General features: G+C 35.3%; 2 protein-coding genes across 2 annotated transcripts in view; one reads left to right on the top strand and one right to left on the bottom strand.

The window, feature by feature from the left end:
* LOC100641639 (myoferlin-like) overlaps nucleotides 1-3671 on the bottom strand; it is an 18292-nt gene extending 14621 nt beyond the window's left edge. Inside the window, exons 1-10 of the mRNA XM_019997590.1 lie at nucleotides 3529-3671; nucleotides 3431-3483; nucleotides 3301-3386; nucleotides 2623-2707; nucleotides 1297-1411; nucleotides 1123-1240; nucleotides 952-1021; nucleotides 567-698; nucleotides 369-516; nucleotides 162-318 (exon numbers count right to left, since the gene is read on the bottom strand). Coding sequence (XP_019853149.1) covers nucleotides 162-318; nucleotides 369-516; nucleotides 567-698; nucleotides 952-1021; nucleotides 1123-1240; nucleotides 1297-1411; nucleotides 2623-2707; nucleotides 3301-3386; nucleotides 3431-3483; nucleotides 3529-3634 — 1070 coding nt within the window. The 5' untranslated portion in view covers nucleotides 3635-3671. The remainder of the gene's footprint in view (nucleotides 1-161; nucleotides 319-368; nucleotides 517-566; nucleotides 699-951; nucleotides 1022-1122; nucleotides 1241-1296; nucleotides 1412-2622; nucleotides 2708-3300; nucleotides 3387-3430; nucleotides 3484-3528) is intronic.
* A 3718-nt stretch (nucleotides 3672-7389) lies between these two features.
* LOC105313036 (uncharacterized) lies at nucleotides 7390-17602 on the top strand. Its single transcript, XM_019997605.1, has 5 exons — nucleotides 7390-7435; nucleotides 7497-7805; nucleotides 9352-10079; nucleotides 10127-10169; nucleotides 10270-17602. The coding sequence occupies exons 1-5, from the start codon at nucleotides 7423-7425 to the stop codon at nucleotides 17169-17171; spliced, it is 7995 nt and encodes a 2664-aa protein (XP_019853164.1). The 5' UTR covers nucleotides 7390-7422; the 3' UTR covers nucleotides 17172-17602.
* The last annotated feature ends 2146 nt before the right edge of the window (nucleotides 17603-19748 follow it).

Genomic DNA, 19748 nt, shown 5'->3' with positions numbered 1-19748 from the left:
AATTACAACTGATTATGACTAATCAAGCATGGAATGCTCATTATAGAGTGCAGGGTACAATGTATACACATATATACTGTACCACTGCATGTACTTATAGTAACAATTAAGATTTACAAGAGTAAGCTCTACTACATGCATTAATTAACAGTAATTGATACCTTTCCACATCAATGGAATCATCACTCAATGGTGGGTATGGCTTGGGTACAACTCCTGGTGAAAGAACATAAGCAGAGAATAACAAATAACCTTTAGGACCAAGAAATGAATTCTCTGGATCAGACAAAAGCAACCACTTTTTAATATAACAATGATCTATGAAAAGAAAAACATAATCCTTCTAATTAAATAACAATGGCTAAAACCTGGTTGATCATAGATTTGTCCAAGGTCAAGCTTAAAGGTGCCAATGATCTCTGAATAAACAAGGTTGATCTTTGAATTAAGTACCCTCAATTCTAACATCTCATCAAAAACTTTACTGGGATAATCACGGAAATTAAAGAAAAATAACTACAAAAAAAGTAAATAATAATTTAAAAGGCGACACAAAAACTAATTACTTGGTCAAAAAAAGGATTGTTAGTTCCTTTAGCTTGAATGGTTCTTTTAGTTGTGGTCCCACATATAACTTTGACCACTGGGTTCATGTGACCTCCTTGTAACTGCCTACCCTTTATCACATGAACACGCACCTACACACAATACCGTATAGCGGGAAATTTTTGAGAGAGTTAAATTTGGCAAATTGCTAAATTCTGGTGATTGGCAAATTTTAATTTGGTGAATTAGTGGCCACGTGCCATTGAGCATGAATATAATGGCTCAAAATGGTGGATTTTATTTTGTTGAAGCTAGCAAAATGCCAAATTTGCCAAATTTAATTCCCTCCAAAATTTCCTGCTACACAGTACATCATACAAGTAAATTAAGTATTATTTTTATTACTTGAAAGTCTGTCAGTCTTTGTGGTAATTTGGAACGAAAAGACGATTGTTCACGATTGAATGCTGTATTTCTAAAAAGCACAAAATAGCAGTCATTATCAATATCAGAGACTATGAAGGTGATACAATTAGCAATTATAATAGCACAACAGTTTACTATTAGCATCACAACCTTGGAGCAGGACAAGGAGATACATAGCCTTCATCATCAGAAATATTTGAATCCTTAGCACTATCCTTTATAGTACATGTAGTAACAGGTGTACACCATTCCTCATTCCTCTCACTCTCTATGAAGTAAAAGGTCACTAACTAAAGTATACCTAGTTTGTAGTATTCAAATTACCTTCTACTGTATCACTAGTATAAAGTGGTGCTTCCCTTGACATACTGGTTGGTAGAGTCTCTTCATCAGATGGAGAAATATATCTAAAATACAGTTTAATGGCGGATCCCAGTTCCTGCAAAAGTAAGAAAAATTGACTATCAAAGTACAATAATGAGTGTTATCAGAATGGTCCGCAAAAAGTGGCACAAAAGCAGCTTAAATAGGCAAGACAACAATATTCATAATGTTCACACAAATCATTAATAATTAACAGATTAATAACTGCATGTACATATAAATTACATCCTTTTAACAATAAGTACTTTCCATTTTTGACATAATTCCTCATAACTTTATAGCCAATATCATACTATAGCCACACTGCATGGATCCTGTTAATGTGCCAATACATTATACCGTATAGGATAATAATTTTCGCGAATGGCCTGTATCCAGAGGTTCACGGAATTAATTTTCGTGAATTGCCCCTTTTCTGCCATCTTGTACCATATTAAACTGATTTTCAAGCACTTTAATTTCAAAGAATTTAATTTCACGAATCTTAAAAAATCTTCAAAATTTGTTATTCTCGAAATAAACCAGCTCTATGGTAGTATGGGTCTAATGTCAACATTTTCAAGTAATTGATCAGGGATAATTAGTTCAATGTTGATCATAAGCCCCATTTACAATACAAACCAGTTTGGATCAAAGTGGTTCAGAAACCAGCTTAATTGCGTCCACATGTATAGCTGTGGTTAAATAGGTTTATAATGCTACATTGCATAATACAGCTGCTTCAGCACTTAAACTGGTTTGATCTCAAGCCACCTGCCTAAGGTGGTTTAGATAAGCCAGTTTGGCTCAGGGACAGGACAGAGTTGCAAAGGTCAATTAGCTCATACTCACACCTTGAACTCATTAAACAAACTTCATAGTTCCTATGGAGCTACTCTCAAATTACTACTACAACACATCAAGTGACAAGATAAAGAGTACCAAGTGCCTATACCTGCCTATAACCGCCTATAACCGCCTATAACCGCCTATAACCGAACAGCATTGAAATTGTCCACACATAACATATAAACTGGTTTATTTCTAAACTGGATTCAAACCACTTTAAGGGCATAGTGTAAACGGGGCCATATTCAATATTAGTGGTGTGTTAATTTTACATTTGATTATAAAGTTACATACTTTAAACCTCCTTCATGGTTGGTCTAGATTTTACATACAACATCAACAACACAAAAACTCACACACAATAATTTAAAAGCAAAAATGGCACTCTATATGTCACGTAGTATTGTTATAATAGCTGCTAAGGTCTAGAACTTTTACCTCCTTGTTCTTGTCTTTGATTTTACATGTCACTAAATCAGAACTCAAAATAGATCCAAAACTAAGCTCAGTTGAACCCAAAAACCTATTGAACGGAGCAAAATAAAAAGGTTGAAATGCAGCAAAATAAAGTACAAGCAAAGAACTAAAGGTGTGTGATCATAATAATCCGAAATGTAATTGCCGTATTTACCCCAATTAATGCAACCTCCTAATTATTGCACCTCTACATGGCTTCACAATAATAAACTTTATATTGAGTGCACCTCCTGGTCAAGATAATTATTTTTGAGAGGTGCATTGTAATTAGAAAGTCCCATTGTTTACAGGTGTATTGCATACTTAGCTAAGCACCTCTCTAAACAAGCACCTCCAGAGCATTTCATACTGTAGGGCGCCTTTTTTTTCGAGGGCTATAAATTTCGTGGATTTTTATTTCACGGATTTAATTTTCACGAATTTATGCCGTCTGCCATCTTGTACCGAATTAATTTGATTTTCGCAAAAGTAATTTTCGCGAATCTTAAAAAAAATCGTGAAATCTGCAAAATTTATAGCCCTTGAAAAAAGGCGTCCTAGGGTAATTGTTCCTATCTAAACAATGCACCACCTGAGACATGTAATTATTCATCAAGAGGTGCGTTAATTGGGGCGAGTACATATTTACGTTTGCTTAACCTGTTCTTAATTATCTGTTCATCATAAACCTTGATGATAATTTGTGAGTTATTGCTTGGTTTCTTTTTTAGATCAAAATGCAATGTCTATTTCAAAAGAATCAAGAAGTGGAAAATTATTTTAAGCTAACTTCATTCCATACGGGATTAACACCAACCACAACTTTAGTCTCTTTTGATTGACCTGAGTAAGAGCAGCATGTCAAATTGCAACATCATGGCGACTAACCTTCAAATTTAACTTTTACCATAGCATCGCATCCTCGGTCTCTCTCAACCCAAGGAAGGCTAGAAGCTGAAACAACAGTCACGTCTAGCCTATGAGTCTCAGCCATCGCTATCTTGTGCAAAACTGCAAAGCATCAGGCAAAGCATTGATTTTATAGCCCTGGGTATGTCACCACGCCCTTCTAATTATTAGCCTGATGAGGTCCATGTGTATTCACGTGGGTAAAAATTACTGAAACCAAGCATGTACTCTTGGTGGAATCTATGGTGGAACGGAACTTACAGAAGAGTATAGAAACAGACCCATAACAAAGAAATAATTTGGCTGAAGAAACATGCTATTCAAACTGCATGCATTTTTTAAGAGTTCAATGTTTGCCCAGCCTACAGTCATTCCCCAATTACTGTAGGCTGGGGAACTGGTGCTTACAACTACTAGAAACAGTATCTAGGACTATGGGCTATGCCTTTTGCTCTGGCCTAATCCAGTGCAAAATTTTTTCATGATTGTGTCACGACTGATTTCATCATTGTATTGTGATTGATTGCCCAGCATACATGTTCAAAAACTGATTTCAGGACTGATTCAGACTAGCATCAATCCCACCAACTACTGGCAGTGTAGCTTTGGCCCATCTTTGAGATAAGGCAATAAAGACATGCATCTTACACAGAGTACTTTGTACTTGGTACAAAAGTATAGCAGCTACCTCTGAATTGATCTGTGTTGAAGACATACAGGTATACAGTGAAACCTGCTATTGTGGACGCTCTAAAATAAGGACACCTCTATAATAAGGACAGTTTTATTTGGTCCCAATGTGTCCAAAATAGACAGGTTTGACTGTAGAGCATGGTCTTATCGGCCATGATCAACTCTAACTAAAGGCTCAATCATGTATGGTTGCATAAGTAAATGACAATAGGTAATGTTGCAGGTGACCTGAAACATCATTCATTTGGTTGACATTTCCTCTGAAGATATTTAAGCACATAATATGGAAGTATTACAAATTTCACATTATTATTGGTGTTTCATTGTCCTGGCTGTGCTTGGGGTAATTGTATTCCTCTATTTTACTCCAGTATGTCAATAAGATAGTATGGTTATTTTTTATGTTATTGCTTTTTGTTCCTTAGGATTATTTGGCTCAGTAATGAAGAATAGCTCAATGTATACATCAATTGATGTACTGACATATAATAACACATCACTGGTATATCCTGATACACTGAGAGTGTTAGTAAACATCACCTGTATTGCAATGTTTGGAGGAGTTGACTACAGTCAATCTGTGATATTACATGGTATGATTATATTTTAATCAATAATAGATACTTTTGTCTCATTTCTAGCTCCTAGTGGTCCTCCAAATATTGTGAGAGGGTTTATATTAAATGCTACTAGTATCAAAGTGAACTGGACCAATTCATCTCAAACTAATGGAAATGTGATTGAGTATACTACTGAAGGTGTAACCAGGAATGTAGTATCTACCAGTGAAGATGAAATATTACTGACAGATCTCTCACCAATGAGTACCTATACCATCAGCGTGTACTCATATATAGATCTTCCTTTAGTTAATAGTACAGTAACAGCGTTAAGATTTTATGGTGAGTTCTTATCATTGAGAGAGTGTAATTGATATCTGTTGTAGTTCCTAGTCCAGTAACTAGTCTCTCAGTATCTAATGTCTCAACCACTGGTATTACAGTGAACTGGACTATTCCCAGTAGTGACAACTATGTAACATACTATCCCATCTCCTATACTCTATCTTGTCCCCAGTTATCATCAGTGAATGAGACAGTCTCTGTTACTCCTCATCTGTCTATTACAACATACAGTTATATCTACATTAACAGGTCTGTACAGTGGTATGAACTATACCATCACAGTGAGAGCTGGTAATGTACTAGGAGGATCTGATCCAAGTTCATTTGAAGAAGATAGAGCTACATTGACAATAGGTATAATAATGATTAAAATAATTTATTACATGTGATTTACATTTTTAAATTTTGTATTCAGCTCCTACTAGTGCACCTGATTATTTGTTTTTGTTACAACCAATTAATTATCTCATTTGGAATGAGGTCAAGTGGTCAACTGTCCTGAGCATAATGGTCTAATCACAGGCTATACAGTGATGATCAGTAACAGCAGTATCACATACAACCTCACCAGTACTGAGAGATATATCATATTGAATGATCTAGTATTTGGTACTGAGTATAACATCAGTGTAGCTGTTGTCAATTCTGTTGGAAGAGGTCCCTTCAGTGATCCTATTGTAGTAGAGATCGGAATAGGTATGTAGTTATTATACTATATCAGCTCTGTGAGATGATGTGTATTTATTTAGTACCCCTGGTCCAGTTGGTTCATTATCCAGTATCATGGACACTACATAGAGTTTTATCTCATGGAGTATACCTAGTTATATTCCACAAGACTATCCCATTATCACATATGAGATAGGATATCATATTTTAAAGCCTGCTAACTCAGTGTTCAATGGTAGATAATGATGACATTGATATTCAAATGCTACAGTTTTCTAATTCAACCAATGACAATACATCTATTGTCATGACTGGTCTTAATGATGTCTTGTTATGTTTTTGGTGTATGCGCATATACTGTGGATATGGAAAATGGAAAGTTATTGCTTATGAAACACTAAAACTACCACCACAACTATCATCTAGCACATTGTTCACATCATCAGTTCAATCATCAGCTTCTACACTAAATAGTGCTATTTTTAGTTCATCTACTGGGTATTGTTCATTAAGTAAGTATACATTGATATCATTCAACTATTTTACACATGTTCGCTCAATGTATACATGCAGCTTGTACTGAACAGTCTGCACTGGTACTTCAGTTTCAGTAATTCCATCAGATAGTGATACACCCAATAGTGTTATTGTTCTCAGTGTGTTAGTGGGTGCATTGTGTGTTCTACTAACAGTTATTAATATCTACTGCTTTATAAGGTATCTGGCTTACATTGATAGTGTAATAAATTTTAATGCTCTTCTTTTAGAAAGAAAAGTTCTTATGGCATCAATAAGCAAACAATGTTAGTCTATTCTGTTATGTTAAGTTATATACTTTACACAAATTATGATAATGTTAATATAGAGCTGATGATGATATTGCAATGCAAGTATGTGAACCATATGGGATTCACAAGACTAGACTAAGTGAAGAGAATAAAGTAGTCTATGATGAATGTCAAACATCACCTGATGATGTTTATGAGTGTATACCACAATGAGTGCACTAGAACAATGTGCACAGAGTAACTGTTGAAACATTCCCAATATAAATATATTGTAGCAATTCATTTTGACATAATTATAGTTGTATAACTTGTGTGAAAGGAGAATACAATTATTGCATTTTAGCAGCATTCACTGTGTAGTCTTGTATACTAGTTTTATGAGGGATAATAATGAGATAATTGTTATGCTATTATACTATGCATTATTATTGATAGCAAGAGTACATAATTTACAATGAGCCTGCTAATAAAAAACATACTCATATGAACCTGAACTTAAAACTGAATGTCAGTAATGATCAACCAATTTCAATTCTCCGTATCATTCATAATCATTGGTCACACTGATGATATGGAGAATGAACAGTTCAGTAATGCTCAAATTTTCAACACAATATAACAACTTATAATTCATACAGCACACTTCCGGTTCATACAGCACAGTTTCCTGTTGTATAAATTGAGAGCTGTAAGATCACGTGAGTTAGTTTCAAGAGTCAAAACTATAGTCTCGCGCGCGCGCGCGCGGCCAGACTTTCCACCCCTTTTTTAAAGTCAAGAAGGGGTGGAGAGTCTGGCCGCGCGAGACTATCAAAACTATGGCTGAGCTTTGTGAGTTTGTGATTGTGATACCTTTGATTTGTATTTTTTTTTTTCCATATGGTTTTTTTAGGTATTGACGATCTTAATGTCGTGTATAATGAAGTTAAACCCATCGCTGCACAATGGAAGCACTTTGCTAACTCGCTGTACATTAGACCATCTACTGTTAACGTAATTCAAGCTAATGACAGTAATGATTGTGAATCGTGTTTGCGCAAGGTTTTGGAGCACTGGTTAAGGAAAGATTACGATTGTGAGTTCTATGGTCCTCCATGTTGGAGGAGAGTGTGTGTAGCTGTTAAAGAAGGAGGAGGTGACACTGCATTAGCTGAAGACATAGCTCGTAAGCATCCTCTACCAGAAGAAGGCAACTCAAAAGGTATAGAAATAAGCTTACTTTGAAGCTGCTTCATTTGAAAACATGTTAAGTGTCCTATCCTGAGCATGAGTGGTCAATAGACTAGGACCGCCCTAGTCAGGCGGGCCTGACTCTAGGCGTGAATTAGAAAAACTATGAATTTAATTAATATTACCGTATAAGATGAAATGTTGACCTGGATTTTATATTGGCAGATTGATGGATTTATATGAAAACGCCAAATTAAAATCCACAAGCAATAATTCCATTTTTATGCATGTGACCATGCCCACATTAATTTTAATTAAAAGTGAGGTTAAAAGCATGGTTAAAAACTAGCTAACATGGCTTTACTATGTTTCCTTAAGCCAGTCTCTAAACCAGGTGATAAAGAACACAATCTTCCATAAAAAGTACCATCTTTTTCTGATAATGGTGTCCACATATACAATTTGCAAGATTTAAAATCTCCATGCATTAATTAGCAAGTGTAGCCACACCTGCTTAAGTCAATTTAACCCCACCTAAGGGTGGGGATATAATTAATTGTTAAGAAATCACCAATATTAAATCTGCTAATAAGTTAACCATCACAAAACTGCGAAAGAAAACTCCCACCAACAAAATATGATATATACGATAATCCGCCCAGACATCAAAATTGGCTACCCTTTTTGCTGGCAAGTTTGTTATGGAAGTCAATGGAGGCACAAATAAACTGCCTCACTTACCAGCTGTAGCTCTATCAATAGCCAAAAAGCTCTTGTTATAAGAAAGAACTGCTGCCTTTAAGCTTCTCTTGTAAAGGATTTGGTCAAATTTGCTCTAGAATTTTTAATATACAGGTTTGTTTTTATGTAGGTCCGTTTGTTCTCCATAGAAGTTGCCAACCAAAATACGACCCTAATTTATTTCATTTTAAACCATGCCTTACAATTTTAAAATTTCTAATAATCTTCCTACGCAATCAATTCTCGCCTAGGGTAGTCTTTAGCTGCCCAGCCTTTTGCCTAATGTGTATGGATGGCTACCTGTGCACACTGAGGGAGGGGCTATAGGGGCTGGCTAGCTACATAAGTAGTATCAGTTTTTATCATTGATGTTGTGAAATAAAAAGTTAAAAATAATCTGTGGCTGTGTCGATTATTTATTCTGCAGATTTAATGAATAATAATTTAGCTTTCTGTCCGCTTTGTAATTTTGTGTGCCAGCGAAATATGCAAAATTAAAAACCCCAAAAACTATCAAACTTGTATTATAGACTAGCTATAGTATTCTAATTGGGTGAAGCTCTTACTGGTAAAGTAGTTCTGTTCGTATGTCTTTACATGCATGCACATCAGAGCATCTTGATTTGTTTGAGGTCAGAGCCCCTTAAAGTCACATTCCATATTTGGTAGTAAGTAGTGAGATGTTATTTTAATGGTTGCTGTTGTGATAACTTAACCTAATGCTGTTTGTAGGCAATGAAAGGACCCAAGTCCATTATTTTTTAATGTGCATAGTGACTATATATTTTAATGACACCTTACATAATACATTGTAATTATGCTGCATTTTTTATTAGATACATGTAAGTCAATTTTTGGTCTTTCTGTCAAAGATTTTTCACTCCTGGACAAGATATATGATCTTCAATTGGAGTTTTCTGATATTCTTACAGAAACAAAAGATGCATTTAAACCAGAACTCCTTCCAAATATTATTGATTACCTTGAGACGTATGTCCCTGCTCTACTTGGTCCAAACAAAAATAATCAAGCTGCAATGCAGAAAATTAAACAAGACTTTCATAACATTGAAAGTATAAAGGATTTATTTATGGTGTTACAAGGCAAGTACATGTCGTGGTTTAACTATGAACTAATCGTTAAACTTGTTAATGTATTCTTACCTGATAATCAATCATTAAAAAGGATGTGGTTAAGCTACAAGGAGAAATTGAAGGATTATTTTTTTAACAGTGGTGGGCTATTGAGAGATGCTGATGCTGTAAACTTTGGTATAACAGATGTTCCTCCTGGTACACAAGTAATGATTGCTAAAGTTGATCGGGATGACTACACACCAGCTGACCTTTTCTTTTTTCGTAGAGCAATACCAAAAGAACTAAATATTCCTAATGTTAATTTGTACTTCAGTTTTGTTCGTCCTGGCTCTCTACAGCTGTTACATAATATTCCTGATTACCTATACTCTGCATTGTTTCCTCTATCTACAGAGATACAGCAACAGTTAGCTAGTATTGGTATCAGTGAAATAGCATGTGGTGATTATAAATATGATCTAAGAAAGGTTTGTAATTTGAATATTAAATAAGAGGTTTATTGTTTGTCTAATAGCTCTCATCATCACAAGAATTTCAGCTGTTAATTTTAAATTTTGGTGAGTAACTAATTTTATAATTGAGTCATTTTTCTGTACTATAATCATTACAATGAAATTTATGTTGTTCAAGCAATGATTATATTTTTATTCCTGTTAGATATATGTGATCCATTATTGTATGAAAATACCAGTACACCATTACATGAAGCAGCTTGGAGAGGATTAAAAGATGAAGTACAATGGCTTCTTACCAAGTTTGGCTACAGCACTTATCATCGTGGTCTTCATGGTTGGACCCCATTACACTCTGCATCATACGGTGGACATATTAAGATCCTTCAACTACTCATCCATCAATATGGTATTGATCCTAATGAAGGTGATGATAATAGTGTATCTAGTTTACACATGGCATCTTATAAGGGCCATTTATCTATAGTACAATATCTAGTAGATACGTATCACGTTCCTCCTGACAAGCCAGACAGTAGCAACAACACTGCATTACTGTACTCAGCCATGGGGGGCCATTTTGAACTAGTGGAATTCTTTATTGAGAGAAATTGTGATGCTTTTCACATTAATAGTGAAGGTGCCTCTTTATCACTGCTAGCTTGTAAAAGTGGGCAGCAGGCACTAATTTATAAGCTTGAATCTTTAAAGCTTTTCAAACCAAATTCATCTGATATTTATGGATCTGGCATATTGCATTATTGTTCTATGAATAATGATGATGTTGAACTCTTTAAGTATCTTTTGACCCGATATCAGTTAGCCATTGATATGTCAGATCAGTTTGGTCAGACTCCACTTCATATTGCTTCATGGTACGCTTCATCATCAATTGTTGAATATATTGTTAGTATTCAAAGTAATGAAGTATTATTAGATAATAATAATAATGGCTCTTCATGCTTACATTATACAAGTGATGTATATATGATTATTAAAGCTACTACTGTGTACAGTAAGCTAATTGCACAACGTGATGCATCATTTATTACAGATAGTAGTAATACTAAAGTCAAAAGTAACATTGATTTTATTACACGCAACAAAAGAATAAAATTGTTTGCTTCACTTCTTGAGAAAGCTAGTAACTGGCCTAACTTTGATATCAATGCCAGTACAAATTATGGCCAGTTATTATTGCATTGTGCAGCACGCAGTGGCAGTACATTACTAGTGAAGGTATTAGAAGAATACAATATTGATTGTACATTAGATTATTATGGTATGTCTCCAGTACATTATGCTGCCTGGTCAGGTTCTACTAGTGTATTAAGCTATATCATATCTCGGTGTAATCTTAATGCTAATGATATTGAGTATTCTGGTCGTACACCATTAGCCTACTCTTGCTGGTCAGGTAGTATTAATTCTGTTAAATATCTTATTAATAATCATAACAGTGATCCTAATATCACTGATAATGATGGTATGACATGTCTACATCATTCTTGTCGCAATGGTCATATTGATGTCACTCAATATCTCATTGAGGTACTGCATTGTGATGTTAATAAAACAGATAATGAAGGACGCACGTTAGTACATCATGCTGCATGGAGTGGTAACTTTGATTTAGTTCAGTATCTTATTACTGAACAAAGTTTGTCTCCTACTGCAGTGGATAAGAATGGTCTCACTGCTTTACATTATGCTTCAGTGTCTCTTAACTTATCTCTTGTTAAGGAATTAATAACTACCTATCAGTTAGATCCTCATCAAACTGACGGTAATGGTAAGCTATTGATTCATTATGCTGCTGAAGCTGGTGATATTTTACTACTGGAATTATATGTAAAGGACTACAAGTGTCATCTGAGCCTAACAGATAACAGAGGCTGGAATATTATTCATTTTACTTCAATTGAAGGTCATAATTTTATAAAGAATATCATTAATCAGTATCCTCAATACATCAGTATGCTACACTCTACTGACAATGAGGGTAGGCTAGCATTACATTTAGCCTGTATGAGTGGTAGTATTCAATTGGTGACTTTTCTAATAGATGACATGAAGTGTGATGTCACTGTTACAAATACCAATGGTAGTAGTTGTGTCATGCATGCCTGTTTCTCTGGTAATCTTGATCTAGTACGATCACTGATACAACAATACAATCTTGAACCTATCAATATTAATAACTCTGGTTTCTCAGTATTACATGCAGCAGCTCAGAACGGTCATACTCATATACTGGAATGGTACAGTCAGGAGTATAGTGTGGATATTACTAATCACACTAGCAATAACAAGTACACACTAGCTCATTCAGCCGCTTTTAACGGTAAACTACATTGTCTACAGAAACTGATCAACAAGTATCAGTGTGATGCTAATGCCACTACTACTAATGGTAGTACAGTTCTTCATAAAGCTTGTAAAGGAGGCCATGTTCCTGTTGTACTTTATCTCACTAGTCTTCCTCAGTGTAATGTAGCAGCTAAGACCTCTAACGGATCAACAGTTCTTCACACTACCTGTATGTCCAGTGGCTCTCTTCCTATACTCAAACATCTGGTAGAGAATCATGAGTTAGATCTATGTGCTGTGAATGATGAGGGAATGGCCCCTTTTCACTATGCATGTAGTAAGGGGAGATTGAACTTGGTCCAGTATATTATAGAACATTTAACAGTACAAAACAAAATTGGCTCAATCAACATTCTTTTAAAGCAACATGTGACCACAAATGGCAGTGTAGCATTGCATTTAGCCTGTTCGAGTGGTAATATTCAATTGGTGACTTTTCTAATAGATGACATGAAGTGTGATGTCACTGTTGCTGATAGACATGGTAGTAATTGTGTCATGCATGCGTGTTTTTCTGGTAGTCTTGATCTAGTACGATTACTAATACAACAATACAAGCTTAAACCTATCAATATTAGCAGCACTGGTTTCTCAGTATTACATGAAGCTGCTAAGAATGGTCATACTCATATACTGGAATGGTACAGTCAGGAGTATAGTGTGGATATTACTAATCACACTAACAATAACAAGCTCACACTAGCTCATGAAGCTGCTTTTAAAGGTAAGGTACTTTGTCTACAAGAACTGATCAACAAGTATCAGTGTGATGTTAATGCCACTACTACTAATGGTAGTACAGCTCTTCATATAGCGTGTGCAGGAGGCCATGTTCCTGTTGTACTTTATCTCACTAGTCTTCCTCAGTGTAATGTAGCAGCTAAGACCTCTAACGGATCAACAGTTCTTCACACTACCTGTATGTCCAGTGGCTCTCTTCCTATACTCAAACATCTGGTAGAGAATCATGAGTTAGATCTATGTGCTGTGAATGATGAGGGAGTGGCTCCTTTTCACTATGCATGTAGTAAGGGGAGATTGAACTTGGTCCAGTATATTATAGAACATTTAACAGTACAAAACAAAATTGGCTCGATCGACATTCTTTTAAAGCAACGTGTGACCACAAATGGCAGTGTAGCATTACATTTAGCTTGCACGAGTGGTAATATTCAATTGGTGACTTTTCTAATAGATGACATGAAGTGTGATGTCACTGTTACTGATAGACATGGTAGTGATTGTGTCATGCATGCGTGTTTCTCTGGTAGTCTTGATCTAATACAATTGCTGATACAACAATACAAGCTTGAACCTATCAGTATTAGCAACACTGGTTTCTCAGTATTACATGAAGCTGCTCAGAATGGTCATACTCATATACTGGAATGGTACAGTCAGGAGTATAGTGTGGATATTACTAATCACACTAACAATAACAAGTACACATTAGCTCATGCAGCTGCTTTTAAAGGTAAGGTACTTTGTCTACCAGAACTGATCAACAAGTATCAGTGTGATGTTAATGCCACTACTACTAATGGTAGCACAGTTCTTCATATAGCGTGTGCAGGAGGCCATGTTCCTGTTGTACTTTATCTCACTAGTCTTCCTCAGTGTAATGTAGCAGCTAAGACCTCTAACGGATCAACAGTTCTTCACACTACCTGTATGTCCAGTGGCTCTCTTCCTATACTCAAACATCTGGTAGAGAATCGTGAGTTAGATCTATGTGCTGTGAATGATGAGGGAATGGCCCCTTTTCACTATGCATGTAGTAAGGGGAGACTGAACTTGGTCCAGTATATTATAGAACATTTAACAGTACAAAACAAAATTGGCTCGATCAACATTCTTTTAAAGCAACATGTGACCACAAATGGCAGTGTAGCATTACATTTAGCCTGCACGAGTGGTAATATTCAATTGGTGACTTTTCTAATAGATGACATGAAGTGTGATGTCACTGTTACTGATAGACATGGTAGTAATTGTGTCATACCTGCTTGTTTCTCTGGTAGTCTTGATCTAATACAATTGCTGATACAACAATACAAGCTTGAACCTATCAGTATTAGCAACACTGGTTTCTCAGTATTACATGAAGCTGCTCAGAATGGTCATACTCATATACTGGAATGGTACAGTCAGGAGTATAGTGTGGATATTACTAATCACACTAACAATAACAAGTACACATTAGCTCATGCAGCTGCTTTTAAAGGTAAGGTACTTTGTCTACAAGAACTGATCAACAAGTATCAGTGTGATGTTAATGCCACTACTACTAATGGTAGCACAGTTCTTCATATAGCGTGTGCAGGAGGCCATGTTCCTGTTGTACTTTATCTCACTAGTCTTCCTCAGTGTAATGTAGCAGCTAAGACCTCTAACGGATCAACAGTTCTTCACACTACCTGTATGTCCAGTGGCTCTCTTCCTATACTCAAACATCTGGTAGAGAATCATGAGTTAGATCTATGTGCTGTGAATGATGAGGGAATGGCCCCTTTTCACTATGCATGTAGTAAGGGGAGACTGAACTTGGTCAAGTATATTGTCGAACATTTAACAGTACAAAACAAAATTGGCTCGATCAACATTCTTTTAAAGCAACATATGACCACAAATGGCAGTGTAGCATTACATTTAGCCTGCACGAGTGGTAATATTCAATTGGTGACTTTTCTAATAGATGACATGAAGTGTGATGTCACTGTTACTGATAGACATGGTAGTAATTGTGTCATGCATGCGTGTTTCTCTGGTAGTCTTGATCTAGTACGATTACTGATACAACAATACAAGCTTGAACCTATCAATATTAGCAGCACTGGTTTCTCAGTATTACATGAAGCTGCTAAGAATGGTCATACTCATATACTGGAATGGTACAGTCAGGAGTATAGTGTGGATATTACTAATCACACTGACAATAACAAGTACACATTAGCTCATGCAGCTGCTTTTAAAGGTAAGGTACTTTGTCTACAAGAACTGATCAACAAGTATCAGTGTGATGTTAATGCCACTACTACTAATGGTAGTACAGTTCTTCATATAGCATGTGCAGGAGGCCATGTTCCTGTTATACTTTATCTCACTAGTCTTCCTCAGTGTATTGTAGCAGCTAAGACCTCTAACGGATCAACAGTTCTTCACACTACCTGTATGTCCAGTGGCTCTCTTCCTATACTCAAACATCTGGTAGAGAATCATGAGTTAGATCTATGTGCTGTGAATGATGAGAGAATGGCTCCTATTCACTATGCATGTAGTAATGGAAGATTGAACTTGATCCAGTACATTATAGAACAAATACCATCATCGCTTGAACTACCTGTAAGAAATCATGGTCATACTCCATTCCTTACTGCAGTGTACTACAATCAGTTGGAAGTTATGAAATTTCTTATTAGTAAGAAGTGCAATGTATCAGCTACCAACTATGAAAGTTCTGGAGCAATTCACATATCAGTAATGATAGGTCACTTGAATGTATTAAAGTATCTCCTTGATAATAATTATTGTAATCCTATTGCATTTGATCATAACAAGAGTACACCACTGCATTATGCAGTATTAGCTAATAGATTAGATATACTAGAATATTTACTGAACAAGACCATTCCCTCAGTTAGTGTGGATTGGATACGTAACACTAAGTGTTTATTGGACTGTCCACAAGATTTAATTTCTCATATTAAAGTTCAAGATAATAATGGTAATTCACCACTCCACATAGCTTGTAGAACAGGACAGCAAAGAGTGGTAGAATTTTTGTTAAGAGCTAGTTTTTCTGCTATTTGTATATTATTAACTAACAAGGAAGGGCAGACACCATTACACATAGCAGCTGCTGCAGGTCATCAAGAAATTATAAAGGCTTTACTGTCTTCAGTCACTGATAGTTCCACTCATCATAATCTCCTTACAGCTACTGATGATAAAGGATGCACTGCATGTCATACAGCTTGCAATAATGGACAGGTTGGTGTGTTTCGTTATTTATCCAGTATTCATCCTCAAGGTGTTAATGTAATGGATAACAGAGGACGTGGTTTACTTCATGCAGCATGTGAGGGAGGAGATATTGGAATAGTAAGAACACTAATTGAAACACATGGACTGGATCCTTTAGCAGAAGATGAAGATGGCATCACCTGCTTACACTTACTAGCGGAGAGAAAGAGAGTTTACATGTACCAGTATTTGCAACCTACCGTCTCTAATCCAGTACCTAAAGACAAGTCAGGTCGTACTCCTCTTCATTATGCTTCTCGTTCTGATAATATTCGTATGGTACGTTATCTCATAGAGACCTTCCCCTGTACTCCTGATGATCCTGATAATAATGGATACACTTCAGTTCATGGAGCATGCGAAGCTGGTAGTATCGAGTTAGCACTATACTTTCTAACTGATCATAATTGCAATGCACTAGCTGAAACAAATGATTTAAAAACCCTGCTTTATTATGCTAGCAAGAGTTCTAACTTGGAGCTTGTTAGGTTTCTCATTAAAAGATGTAATTTAAAACCTCGTCCTCATGATATTGAAGTAGCTCAGGCCATTAATCCTGATTCTTTATTAGCTAAATATCTTGAAAAGGCCTATCATGAAATGATTTTTGATATGACGGAGGAGGAAAGAAGAAGATATTTCAAGCGAACAACAACAGGTGCAGGTATTGAGGAACATCAAATTACCAAAAGAATGAAACTAGGTGAGGATTAGACATAAAAAAGACAAATTATCAAGAACCATACTATCTTCACTTTTTGTTATTCTTTATTTCAAGCGATCTTATTTTAACATTAGCTCTTCTTTACTTGCATGGGAACTTAAGCAGCAGCACAATATGGCATATAGGAAGGCCATTATTTCTATTGCATCACCACAAATCACTAGTCAGGCGGGCCCGCCTGACTAACAAATCACAGCTTTACAATTTTTCTTTCTCTCACTTTTTTATTTATCTTTTCGAAATTTCATCATGTTACCTATTACTGTTATTTTTAGAAATTGATTTTTTGTTTGTACATGGCATGATACATGCACATTTATTGCTTTGCTTTCTGACTATTATTATTATTATTAATTATTTTTTTGCTAAATTTGATAGTTTATTTGTTCTCTTTATAATTAATCAGATAATCAATCTATTGCAGCTTTGTTATCAATGTGCTTATGAACTGCAGCACTATAACAATCAAAAAATTTAAAATATTCGCATGTCAGTGCCTCTCTACCTCAATCCATTGACTCAGTCCTCATCCCTCACATAATTTAGGACCATTAACAATACCAAGATATTTAATATCTCAGTCGAGCTTAATAGAGTGGGAAGTGGTACAACAGTCTCATTAAAATGACAGGTTACTTTTAAAGTTTCTCTTTTTGGGTTTGTGAATTTATCATGATAAATCTAGCTAGTATATAACTTTAGAAGCCCAAATTTTATAATTAGTGAATTGCTGAATTTTTTTAGTGATTGGCATAATTGGCAAATGGATGTTTTTAAATTGCCAAAATCCCTCTTTGTAAATTACTGGTATTTTAGTGGTTTAGGACATGATGACTGCTATTGAGCAGTAGATTCACAGCTCAATAAGTAATGCATAGTGTCTACACACACATAGATTATGCATATTCAAATGTGATTAATATAACTGTTTACTGATACAGTAATTACAATCAACTGACCATAGTCTGTTACACTCCTCTCTGGTACGACAGGTTTATAGCAGAAACAAAGACCTTCTCCAACTACACAAGAATAACTGAATAGTGAATATTCCATAGTCCCAACACATATAATTTGAAAAACCCCAAACAGCTAGAGGGAGGTAGATCTGATATACAAAACTTAAACACCTCTAGCAGGATTAGATCTACTCGTATGCTTTTGAAAACACATTATTTTAAATAAACGTCATGAAATATGAATCTATTAAATTGGCAGGGCCTTGTTTAAATAATAAGAATAACAAAATTAGTATGACTTGAACTATTTTTATTTGCTCAATAATAATAATTTAATAATAATATCTAAAAGGAGATCCTGGTAAATCATTATCAAAAGATAATGTCAAATCAACATAAGTAGACTGAGCAGATACTGATTTAGCAAGAACAGATTTCACCCTGTTACAAAAAAGACAAAATATTAACAATAGTAGAAAACTGACTCTGATATTATCACTGACATAATTGATATATTGATTGATATTATTAATACTGTTTCACATCAAAACTGATATATCTTACGTTTGTGTTAGTCTCTTTTTATGTCCTGGTAATAAAGGAACATATATCATTTTGACACCTAACACAACCATGCTAACATCAAAATTGTACTAACTAATGGAAAGGGAAAAATAGAAAGGTAGAAAATCATATGCATGTAGACTAGGATTTCCTATGAAGCATGCTAAGTGATCTAAACAGCATGAGCTTCATGAGCTGATAATTGCTACAATAGAGTACATGGCATTTGGAGCAACTTTTAAAATTATTTAAAAATCTATTTTGATTGAAATTAGTTCAAAACTTCTACACAACATAATTTCATGTATATACATCAGAAAAAAATTATAATAGTGGAGAATTCTCTCATTGCCATTTTTTGATGAAATTTGGCTAAAGTCCCTGTACTTTCCAATTATTGAGCAATTTTAAAAATTTACAAAAATTCATATTTGATTGGAGTCAGCCCAAATTTTCTACAAAACCTAAGAACGTGTGTGTATCAGAATAAATTATAAAAATGGAGAATTCTCTCAGAGCAATTTCTGACAAAATTTGACCAAATTTGGTCATTGGTCCAATTTTTGAGTAACTTAAAAAAATTTTTTAATTCTAACTTGATCAGAATTAGCATTGGGACACAAATTTGCATTGGAAAATATTATGAAAATGGAGAATTTTCTCCTTGTGATTTTTATTAGTAACGCGGTAGCGTTACTAAGTAGGATTCACCCCCAAACAAAATGGCTGCCACGACTTTTGCAGCCTTGTTATACCGGGAAAACGAGCTCCTATGCTTACCAAACTTTATACAGGACCTTATCTTGACCAGAGGACTCCAATGGTACAACTAGCGTGGCTCTAGACTTAGTCTAAGCGAAAAGTCAAAAATCGGCGAACCGGCCGTTTTGTTCAGCCACCTTTTTTCATCTTCATCATCATCTTCTTCATCAAGTCCTGTCAATCCAGTTGTCGGTGTGTATCTCAGTATCAGTTGGTGCTACAAGGATAATTCTTACACCAATCTACTCCAACAGTCTATGCGCAGGTCCATGTCCCATCAGA

Source organism: Amphimedon queenslandica, unplaced genomic scaffold (genome assembly GCF_000090795.2).
Source record: "Amphimedon queenslandica unplaced genomic scaffold, v1.1 AMPQUscaffold_13362, whole genome shotgun sequence".
NCBI lineage: Eukaryota > Metazoa > Porifera > Demospongiae > Haplosclerida > Niphatidae > Amphimedon > Amphimedon queenslandica.
The sequence above is the reverse complement of the archived record's forward strand: the minus strand, read 5'-3'. Positions and strand labels throughout refer to the sequence as shown.